Source organism: Octopus bimaculoides, chromosome 10 (assembly GCF_046866305.1).
Source record: "Octopus bimaculoides isolate indiv1 chromosome 10, ASM4686630v1, whole genome shotgun sequence".
Lineage (NCBI taxonomy): Eukaryota > Metazoa > Mollusca > Cephalopoda > Octopoda > Octopodidae > Octopus > Octopus bimaculoides.
Window position 1 is genome coordinate 89,816,559 of NC_142937.1, and position 12,477 is coordinate 89,829,035.

The 12,477-nt window shown below is 34.9% G+C and overlaps 1 protein-coding gene across 1 annotated transcript in view; it reads left to right on the forward strand.

Annotated features, from left to right (window-relative positions):
* Positions 1-12,477, forward strand: part of LOC128248841 (uncharacterized) — a 353,886-nt gene that overhangs the window by 227,278 nt on the left and 114,131 nt on the right. Inside the window, exons 126-133 of the mRNA XM_089358260.1 lie at positions 376-546; positions 1,980-2,219; positions 3,525-3,758; positions 5,129-5,296; positions 6,954-7,190; positions 8,523-8,756; positions 10,937-11,107; positions 12,248-12,418. Coding sequence (XP_089214386.1) covers positions 376-546; positions 1,980-2,219; positions 3,525-3,758; positions 5,129-5,296; positions 6,954-7,190; positions 8,523-8,756; positions 10,937-11,107; positions 12,248-12,418 — 1,626 coding nt within the window. The remainder of the gene's footprint in view (positions 1-375; positions 547-1,979; positions 2,220-3,524; positions 3,759-5,128; positions 5,297-6,953; positions 7,191-8,522; positions 8,757-10,936; positions 11,108-12,247; positions 12,419-12,477) is intronic.

Below are 12,477 nucleotides of genomic sequence, written 5' to 3' on the forward strand. Positions count from 1 at the left end.
TGGTAAAACCATCCAACCCATACCAGCATGGACAATGGACGTTAAATGACGATGAAGATTACACAGTTCACTCTGATTACCAATTAATCAGATTAATCCAGTTAGCTAAGCGGTGTTATCACAGAATGATCAAAAAAGAATTTGACTGGATTTTACCATCATGTGTTGAGAGAGAGAGAGAGAGAGTGAGTGTGTGTGTGTGTGTGTGTGTGTGTGTGTGTGTGTGTGTGTGTATTTGTATTTGTATCTATGTGCAAATTACTTCAATTCGGTTCACTCAATATCTTTTGTCTTAAATGTGTCATTATCTCCTCATTTTCACCCTCTTCCTGACACATACTCACAAATGATATCAATTTCTCTTTTCAATTTCAGCTTTCGCAAATATTAACTGCGGGCTTCCCAAAGATATTGTTGGTACATCAAAGTCCTACAAAACCACTGCATATAAATCTGAAGTACTCTATACTTGCTCAGATGGAGTACAACTAAAGTCAATATGTCAAAAAGACAACAAATGGACTCCAGTAACGTCTTCTTGTAAAGGTAACATAAATAGCTTCTCTCCTGTTGTCTCTCTTTAAGTAATTTTCTTAAATTATTGTGTTAAATGTCTTCACCAAAAGAAGACTGGCTGATTCCATTATTATTTCCAGTGTTTGCAGCTGGTGAGAAGGAGAGGGAAGTTATCTTCAGACCAGAGACTTCTCCAAATACTTGCAATGTAGTGGATTCCATTGATATTACCATAGAGCCTGATAATACTATTAAATTGAGTGATGGATTAAGTTTGCTGACCAAGAAATTGAAGTCTAGAGACTTATCACCAGTTAGCTTCCAAAATGTTTCCATCCATTAATTTTCATCCACAATGTTAATATATATGTTACAGTAGGAAACATTCATATTAACCCAGAGTTGCTGAGGCTGGGCAAGAACCACTTTAATCTCACATATTTAGGAGAGAAGATGACCTGAGAAATTCATGGCTAAATGGTTTCTGCCATGGATAGCTTATTAAAACATATAAATATTTTCGAATTGTAATCAATTATGTATTCTTTTGTTCATGACTAAACATAATTAGAGAAAGAGATTGTGATATTCATGTCTTTCTCAAGGGCACTAAATGTCTATGTAACATGAACTGATCATTGACTCACACCACTCAATCCAAATTTATACTAAAAGAACAACTATGGAAAAATACTCAGAGTTACTTCCTCTATGGAAAACAAATAGTAAAATAAAGATATTGTGATCAACTGTAATTTTACCGTGATTGATCATTAAAATGGATAGTCTAATAAATAAATTCAGAAGAGACAACCTTATAAATATGAATTGCCTTTTTCTTCCTATCACTGAAAGTTTAAGTTTGGTGAATTTACTACATATTCATATTTACTACATATTCATATTTATTTACTAGATGAAGATGATAGTCAAATCATTTTAGTTTTCCAAGACAAAACACTATAAAATCAGTAGAGCGACTAGCCATATTTAGTTATGTACTTTTACATTCTAGGCTCAAATCCCACCAAGATGTACTTCACTTTTCATACTTCTGAGATTGATTAAACAAGCACTATTCAAGAACAGAGGTTGATAATTTTTTGTGTATCCTCCCTGCAGGATCTGTAGCCTTGTGTTTAAGTTAGGAACCATTATCATTAATATTGGAGACTTCAACAATGATTATGATTATTCTTGATAATAAGGGTAATGTATTGACAGAATCATTCAAGCATCAGACAAAATATGTTGTGGTATTTGTTCTGGCAATTTTATTTCTTAGTTTAAATCTCGTTGATGTGAACTTTGCCCATTTTAAGTTAATAAAATAAGACATCAGTCAAGTGTAGGGACTAATTTAATTGACCAGTACTTACCTAAAGATTTGGCTTACTTTTTATGTTAGAAATTATTGTAATTGTTGTTATTTTTCATTAGCCTAAATTTTGCTTTAACTTTAGATCCTCAGCTCCATTTTGTGAAAATAAAAGATGCTGCTCTGGATGTACCTGGGAAAACATTGTTGGATAAGGAAGATGTAACAGCAGATGAATGTGCAGAAAAATGTCTGTCTGATGAAAGCTGTTTATCATTTGAAATAAATAAAAAAAATAGAAAATGTTACTTATCAGAGAAATCTGCAGCTACCTCCAAGAAATTAAAGGCAGACAAAGACAAAGATTACTACCATCGATTAAAGCGTAATTATTCTTTGTATTTTATTATTGGAATTCTCTTTTCCATTATTTCTGAAATTTGTGATTCCATTTGTACTTTCAAACCATATAGACCCCAATTTCTGTAAAGACATTAACAGGTTTACCTATAAGGCCAGATATACACACATTCTAGAAATAAGCAATATTAAGAAATGTAAATACTGTTAAGATATTCTCATACAACTTTTATTCACCTTGAACAAGATTTTGCAACCTTCATTCTCAGTGAATCTTTCTGGTATTTGGTCATACCACGTTTTTGGTCTTTATGGGCCATAATTTCCACAAAGCTCCCAATGTATCATTCTTGCCACATAGTTATGTCCTTTGTATTTGCATTGGGCTAATTTCAGGCTTTCACTAACAATGCACCGTATTGTTTAACCCTCTCACTACACATTCTGCATTTGTCACTTTCAGTTGTGTTGTCAGTTCTGTACTTCACATTGTTTGTCCTCAATGCTTGTTCTAGTGCCATGCATATGAGTGCTTTGGTTTCTATCTTCTGGTCACTCCTCCACATCCAGAACAACTGGTCTTCTGTAACTGTCTTCGAGGAATTTGTATATTTTGCAAACTGACTATACATTTTGCCCCATGCTATTTCATTTTCTTCTTTTTTTTTTGTATTCTTTTCCTCTTTATGTTTCTTCCTTTACACTATTATCACTTTTGATGATGCCAAACTTCACATATTTCAGCAATGGTTTTATTGCATTTTTTACATACCACCCCAAGAGTTGTTTTCCTCTACTTCAACAAAATCCTGACAACTGATCAAACATCTCCCATTATTATTATTATCATCTTTCAGCATAAGATACATTTCTAAGAATGAATACGTATTCTTGTGCACCAGGACACATATGTAAAAGCTCACCTGTATGTTTCAGTTGGAGGTAATCCATTTGTACATCTGTCTTCTGATGATCTGTTTTTCTTTAAGACTGAATGGCCATAGCTAGCACATGATATGTTTAAGGTATTGTCAACCCTACAAATATACACCATGAGAGGAGATGTGTACAAATATATTGTCTGCACCCTATGTATTGAGACAAGCTTTTAAAAGAAGTTAGAAAAATGTTCTATAACATAGATGAAGTCTGATTAAGATATCATTTTGTAGATCAGTTACTAGTTTATTAATAGAACATCAAATTAAAAAATCATGCACCACATGCTTTTCAATATTCAATATATGTGTGTGATGCATGTGATGTGTATTTGGGATTAAGTTGGTGGATGACTATAAAATATATTTCTTGTGTTTTTCTTCCCTTCCAGTTGATGACAAGCCTTTCATGATGAAAAAAGTTAGCATACCAAAGAAAACTAAGATAGAAGAGCTTCAGGATATGAAATTAAAGGAGTGTGACGAAGCTTGCAGTCAATATGCAGGATGTAACTCTTATCAGTACAATGAGCAAGAGAAGATGTGTGATCTGAGTAATGTGACTCAGTTGAGTGATGAACTTAAACCCAACAATGGAAGCTGGGACATATACATAGTTAACCCAGGTTAGTAGAATGTTTCCACCTTATTTGTTGCATGCATGCCTGTGTGCATTTATATACACACATATGTATGTGTGTATGCAAGGCAGATGTTAAAGGATGATCATGATATCAAGGGTTTATATACAGGGATTTCACATAACGAAGGACTTTGTATAATCAAACACTTCCTAGACCTTCGACCTAACCCCCAACCTGACACCTCCACACTTCTTTGTCTGGCTGAACTTGTTCTCTCCCTCAACTGCTTCTCATTCATGGGGTATTTTTATTAACAGTTCTTGGGAGTGGCCATGGGAATGAGAATGGGCCCTATCTATGCGAACCTATTTGTTGGTTATACTGAGGCCCAAATATTCTCACAATTCACTGGTCCCACTCCCGAACTATATGGTTACTATATTGATGACTGTATCAGTGCAACCTCACACTCCTGCAAACAACTAGACTCTTTCTTCTCTTTTGTCTAATCCTTCCATCCTGCCCTCAAATTCTCCTGCACAATTTCCAACACTTCCGTTGCATTTCTCAACATTTCAATCAACATACACCACTCTGCTCTCACTACCTCTATCCACTACAAACACACCGACTCACACTCATAGCTTAACTTCTCCTCCCACCCTATCCACACCAAGCTCTCCATCCCTTTCTCCCAATTAGCTCCACTCATAGCTTTCCACTTCATCCTTCATAGATATCCCCTCACCACTATCCATACAGCCCTTGTCAGAGTACATTCTGTGGACCATACCTCTGCTTTCTCACCCCACACCTACCCTGCCGTTGCCTGTTTCTTTTTCACTTTGCTTCTCTCTATATATCTCTCTCTAGCTCTAAGATTTATAACTTATTTTATTATTTTATATTTATATATTTTACATTTTTTCCTATTTATTGTTGTCCATTTTAGTTATTCCTTTCTCTTTTCATTGATTACAGGCCTCTTTTTTTTTTTTACTCCTCTCCTTTCTGTCTGTTTTTTTTTTCAGGCATTTGCTCTCTATCTACTTCTCTCAGCATACTTCTAACAACTGTACAACTTCACACGTTTGATCTCTAATATAATGCAATGAAATTTTCCCTTGATGATCTGTTTGTGGTTTGGCATCCAGTTGTGCTTGGAACATTCAATTTAAGTAACCACAATAGTTAAGTGTACAAGGGGAAAAAATGATATAAAATTGTGTTTATCATAATTTCTCCTACATTTGCCCTGTGTATCATAACCAGTTTACTATGCTGTGTGTATGAAAATGATTCATTTTATTTTAGTTAATATCTTTTATTCTAAATATGTAATTATCTCCTCATTCTCCCCTTCTTTCTAACATATACTCACAATTGACATCACTTTCTTTTATCAATTACAGTTATCACAAAAATTAACTGTGGACCACCAAAAGATGTTGTTGGTGCATCTAAATCCTACAACACTACTACCTATAAATCTGAAGTGATCTATACTTGTCAAAAAGGAGGAATATTAAAAGCAACATGTAAAGAGAACAGGAAATGGGCTCCAGTAGTATCTTGTAAAGGTAATGTAAATAGGGTGTTTCTTTTTGACTCTGTCTCGGTAATTTTGTTTTAGCTTTAAGTTCCAAGTTTATGTCAGAGGAAGTCTGACTTTGTCCGTGACAATTTCCTTTGTGTTTGTGATCGGTAGGAGGGTGAGAGCTAGTTATCCTCAGACCAGAGATTTTCCTAAATGCTTGCAACACAATTTATTTCATTAAAGATATTTAAGAGCCAGGTAATGGTAATAATTTGGTTGATGAGTTAAGTCTTCACCAAAGAACAGAAAGTAACGAAGAGCGTTCTCTCCTTCAGGCTTCTGCTAGTCTCTATCCACTAAACTTCATCTACAATGTTTAGTTGTGAATCAGAATTTTAGCAACACAGCCACAAGTCTACAGAATATGACATTCTTAAGTACACTTATTACTTCCAGGAATATACCTCAGCTCAGTTTTGGAGTTTTTCTCTTAATTTTTAATTTAACTTTTCTCATCCAATCTTTATTTCATCCTCTGAAACACTGTACAATACAATGCACTGAATTTTTATTTACTAGAATTCAACAATCATGCAAGACATCCATTCCACCATCCTAAATCGTAATGAGACAAATAATAAAAGTGGTTTCTGATGGCAAAAGAGTCAGTACTTTTCTATAGAAAAATGCTAGTCATTATCCTTACATCCAATGCTTGGCTGCTGTTTTGTGTTGTTGACCCACCCCCTTACAAGAATGAAAGGTAAAGTTAGCATCGGCTGGATTTCAACTGCAAACATGAAAATGCTGAATACATTCCATAAAAAAATCTCTTCCAAAGCTTTAATTAGTATACATGTATATATTTAATATAAAAATGAGAATGATGATGTGATTTTCTAGAGTGTTGAAGAATCTTTATCTAAAACTAATTGAAGAAACCCACTGTCAAAGACCACCATGAACTCCAAGAAGTGCCCTCTCCATTTAATATTCTTTGACCAACAGGTTTTATGCACTGTGGGACCCATTCACCCTCAAGTCACTTTCAATAATTTTCTTTGAGGAGAATATCTTCCCATCCACCCTCATCTTCTTTACAAGTGAAACTTTAAAAATACAGATTAGGGATTGACTAAAGAAGAAAGTCCCCATTGTCAGACCCTTGAACCACATCCATCACCTAACTTCTTTTGCTATAGCTAGCAGACAGAGGAAAAGGAACTTTTCTGCTTGGTTAAAGGAGGATGTGAGGCAATCATAATGATGGACTTGAATGACAGCTGGATCTGTCTCACACATGATATCTGCTGTTTGACATGAATTTACGAGTCAATAATGCCTGGACACTGAACAAGTGCATATAAAATTAATTTGTTCTACTGTGAACATCTTGAACAGCACTGCCTGTTAGAACTTCTATGACTACATTTTATTTTGGTTTCATAGACCAATTTGATAACACTACCAAGGGCTCCAGAAAGTTTCCCATAGTATTCCATGGTCAAGAAGTTTTTTGAAACAAACTTCCTACCTTATTCTCATCAAACCCCAGAATATCCCTGAGAATATCAATGATCTTCCCCTCAGTTAATCTTCTATAGATTACATTGCCCAAGTTTTTGTTCATTTTTCTTCATTAGAAATTATTGATGTTGTTTTTGTTGTTTACATTTATCTCAATCTTACTTTAATTCCAGTTACTAAGAGCAAATTTTTGAAAGTAAAAAGTGCAATGTTGGATGTACCTGGAAAAACTTTGTGGAGAAAGAAAAATGTAACAGCAGAAGCCTGTGTAGAAAAATGTTCATCTGACACAAATTGTTTATCATTTGAAATAACTAAAGGAAGTGGAAGATGTTACTTATCGAAGGCAACTGCAGCTTCCAACAAGAAAATAAAAGAAGCCAACAGAGATTACTACCAACGAGTAGATCGTAATTATTCTTTGTGTTTCTCTTTACCTCATTTTCTGAAATTTGTGATCCATTTGTACTTTGTAGTTTATAGAAAACCATTTCTGTAAAGACATTGATAGATTTATCTCTAGGGACAAACATAAACACATTCGTGAAATAAGAAATTTTGGGAACTATAAATACTATTAAGTCATTCTCATAGAGCATTTGTTTATCTTGAACACTTTTCTGCAATATGTTTTCAATCATTTCAAAAATAGGTATTTTAGACACATCTTGCAGTATTACAAGGTGTTAGCTGGAATTGGATTTAGTAAGAAGTCAATAAAAAATTAGCATTCTCCACCTCCATAGTTGAAGGCTGTAAGAAAGAAGAAATGTGAAGTGATTTTTTAGTCACAGACCTGCATTATTATTAGGAGTTTTACAAAACATCTATATCAACCAACGAAATGGTGCAGGTGCTGAACATTGTGCGGGGACCCAATCACTAGGACCTGCTCTGCTCTGTGAGCTGTATTTCCACCTACCAAACATGCTCCCTTCACATTTAGAAATCAGTTCGTCTTGATGCAGCTGTACTCATCCATATGCATCACATAAACATACCAGTGCAGCCCTCTCTCTTGTACACATCTGATGCCTTGTATACCCAACTTTTCTCTCAGATCACTTGCACTCTGTTGTACATGAACACTAACGTTACCCATCCTGCAGAGCATGCTGGCTTCATTTCTTTCAAGCTTTCACGCATTCTCAGATGTCACAGCCCATGTCTCACTGCCATGTAACATAGCTGTTCATACACAGGCACCATACAATCTATCTTTCCCACTGAGGAAGAGGCCTTGTGTTACTAACAGAGGTAGTAACTCTCAGAATTTTGCCCAGTCCAATCTTTTTCTTGCAACTATGCATTCAAAACTACTTCCTCCGCTGCTAACTTTGTGACCTAAGTAATGTAGATAATACATTTGTACACCCCTCTTCTGATGGTGTGCTTTTGCTTAAGATTAAAGGATCATCTTTTGAACTATGTTTAGATTCGACAAAAGCACACCATTAGAAAATAAGGCACAAATGGATTACATGCAACTTAAATTTTGAAACAATGTTTCAAATGAGCCTCAAGATGTTCTACATTCACATTAATTCTGACTTAATTGTCATTTTGTGCATCAATTATTTGTTTATAATACAGGCATGTCCAACCCATGCCTGCATGGAAAACGAATGTAAAATGTTTATGATGATGATAACCATTTAAAACAAATTATGCAACAGATGTTATATAATATTTAATATGTGTGTGAATATAAAATGTCTTTCTTTCATTTCTTCTTTATCTAGCCGATGATGATGTTTTTACATTTAAAAGAACTGCCATACCAGGGCATGATTCACCTGATCGGATTAAAGGAATCAGTTTAAAGGAGTGTGATCGTGCTTGTCTTCAAATTCCAGGATGTAAATCTTATGAGTATCATGAAAAAAAAAAATTCTGTAATCCATCTAATGAGACTCACCTGACTTATGACCTTAAACCCAACAAAGATGGATGGGATATACATATCATGAACCCAGGTCAGTGGAGTGTAATTCATTTATTTCACGTATCTGTATGCATGTGTGTGACAGTTTGTTTATAAAACACACATACAGATGTAGATCAGTTTAAAGGAATCCTGTAGCTTGTTAGCATCCTGTAGCTTGTTAGCATCAAATTCCACGTTGAGTACTGATGCAAATATCAAGTGTGTTATGAAATAAATACACATATGAGTTTTTCTACTTTGGAAATGTGCTGTATTTAACTGCATTTGTTCATTATTATTATTGATATGGCAGTTTGACCAAGGGAGCCCAACAGAGTAAGAACCAGATTTAAAAATGGGTACTGGATTCAGTTTATGTGTGTGTAACATAATCCCAAATTTAAAAGAGTGGGATAGGTAATATGTAAGCTACATACATTTCTTAACTAGCTGAAGTTCATTACGTAAGTATTATGTAACAAACTATTTACTTATATAAATTGGAAGACAACACACTAGAAGTCCACTGCAATCTATACTTAACATTTTTTAAAAAGACTTTTAATGCCTGAATACATACCCCCTTATTCTCCAGAATGACACCAATTTTTTCTTTTCTCTTTCCATTCCTTTTCTTTCTCCTTTTCTTCCTACTCTTTGACCCTTAACCACACCCACTCTATCCATTATTTCAGTTCCACCTTACACCAAAACATTCAGTGCTTTTTTAAACTTGCTTTCTTTGTTTTGTTTTGTTTTTTGTTATTGACTTTACTATCCATTTAGAATTCCTCAGCAATGCAAATTTCACTGAGAACCTTTGAATGTCATATATTGAATAGTTTCTCTCAGACAGCACCTGGGAAACAAAAGCAACAAGAATAAATACATAAACCTAGTACTGAAAAGCAAAGAGAACAGTATCATGTATCTCAGCAGTGATCTCTGCAAGAAGCAATCTCTTCATAACCCAAAAGAATCTGACTAACATACTTCAAAGAAGTCCCAGATGTGAAGCACACAGCACACCAAAAAAAAAAAAGGCTATGCTTGTGTGTATTTCTTGAAGACTTAAAGAAGACAGAAATATTGACATGAAATGCAGCCTTCTTGGACTCATGACCACTACATAATGTCACACTTCAAAGCTTATTTGTTTGCTATATGTACTGAATACACCTCTATCCAAAGGCTGTATGGCCCTCATAAGACATTCATCTCTTAGCTTGCTTAGTGACTATAAAATCAAAGAGCATGTGACCATGATTAAGGCTTTCTCTAAGTTGATCAATGCTAAATAACATCACACTTCGAAGCCAAGAGAAGGTGATTGATACAAAATACCCAATAAATAAAAGAAGCAGGGAAGCCATTGGAAACTCAACGTGCAACAAGACATGTCAATTATGTCATATTTCTGTGGAAAACATCACAAATCTGATCAACAATTAACCAAAAATGTCAACAATGTACTATTTCCTAATGTGACATGATGTTGTAACTAACACAATATATAATGCTATCTGAAAACAAGAATGTTCCTGGATGACTACTGAGGATCCCTCTATAATCAAATATATGCACAAGCATCAATACAAGGAGAATTGCTGGAACATTACCTTCAAAATTTCTAGCAAACTAGATAGTGCTGTTTGAGAGGGATAAGAAAAAGCATGTACAGTTATAGACATCAGCTGCCTCACTCGTGAACATCTCTTCAAAAAATTAAAGCGAAAGTGAATAACTATGAACAACTGGTTTGAAACTTCAGCTTTTATACCTATCCTGACTACAAATTCACATTTATACCATTCATAACTGGTGCAATTGGTCTTGTGAATAAATGCCTACATGAGATTCTAGATGAGTTACAGTTTTCAGAAGAAAGAAATCAACCAGCTAATACACATGTTACAAATATAATCTGGAAGTGGAACAGTGAAAATATGCAAGACGTTCATAAAGTTCAGAATATAAATTTGTTTTCATCTCCATTCCAACAATGGAGCTTTGTATGTTCCTAGGAACCAGCTTCTTCCTTACAGGAAGTCTTCACATAATTAAGAATAGTAGAAAACTACAAATATACACGTGTTTCTATGTGTGAGCAAATTTCTTCTATTTGATTCATGCAATATGTTTTATTCTAACATTGTTATTATCTCCTTATTGTCACCCTTCTCCTAACATGTACACATCATTGATATCAATTTTTGTTTTCAATTCCAGTTTACAGCAAAATAAAATGTGGACGACCAAGAGACATTGCTGGTGTATTGATGTCCTACAATTCCACCACCTATAGATCTGAAGTGACCTACACATGTCCAGACAGAGAAGAACTGAAGTCAAAATGTGAAAAGGACCGAAAATGGACTTCAGTAGACTCTGTTTGTGAAGGTAAGGCAAATAGCTTCCTTCTTGCGGTTTCTGTCTATGTAATTTTGTTTCACCTTGTGCTAAATGTCTTAGTCAGAGGAGGGCTGGCTCACTCTATAGCAATTTCCACAGTGATTGTGGATGGTAGGAGGGAGAAAGGAAGCTGTCCTCAGATCAGGGAACTCATCAAACAGAGTAGACATCATTTATTCTACCCAAGGGCCAGGTATTAAATTGGATGATGGATTAAGTCTGCCAGCCAAATAGGATAAGTGTGGAAGTTTCTTCCCCCAGCAAGTTTCCACGTAACTTTCATCTACCAAATTTCGTCCTCAGTTGTAGAGCAAATTTTTAACCAAAAAACCAAGACTAGTAACTCTTCCATGTTGAAAGAACAAGCTGTTCAGCATGAGTATCAATATCTTATCACCAAAAATGCTGTGGTGAGAATTGTACATATTGGGTATAAGAACAGTATTACCCAAATAAATATTTGGATACAGTTATCTAGAATAACCCTTCATAGAATTATTGATGAATAACCCTTCATACATACATACAGTGTGGGATATATAACACACTGCCTAGGTGCCAAGCTTGGGAAATTAGGCTTCTCAAAACCAGAAACGAGAAAGCTGATTCAAAGACAACAGATCCAATCCATCACTGGAACTGTAAAAATTTGTAAAACTTTTCAGAAGTTTATCATTTAAGTATATATGAGAATGTCTAGATATGGAACTATATGCATGAGATTGTACACATAAAACAAAACATACAAGTCTGCACATATACATACATACCCTACTGTTGATGTTGAAATTCCAATGAAGGAATTTTTAATCAAGCAGTTATACATTCAGAATATCTTCCTTCACTGCTAATTAGGTCACCCATGTAACAGACACTGTCTACAACTTTTAGGGAGTCTCCTGAAAAATCCAATTCCTGTGCGTTCTTAATGTTTATTGTTCCTGCACATCTGACACTTAAAAAGACCATTTTCTCTGTTAAACTACCTGTAATTACACTGCACTTCTGATGTGTGCATATCTTACACTGAGTACACCATATGGAATTCCAACCAACACCTACTTATTTAGCAGGGCACACACATAAAATAGATGCAACATAGATGTCAATTTCTGTTTTCAATTTCAGTTTTTAAACACATTGACTGTGGAAATCCAAAAGACATTGCTGGTGCAACAAAGTCCTATGACACCACCACCTATAAATCTGAAGTGACCTATACTTGCCCAGAGGGAGAAAAACTAAAGTCAACATGTGAAAAGGACAACAAATGGACTCCAATTGTGGAAACCTGTAACGGTAACATAAGTAGCTTCTTTCTTGTGCAATTTTGTTTTAGTTTTGTGTTAAATGTGTTT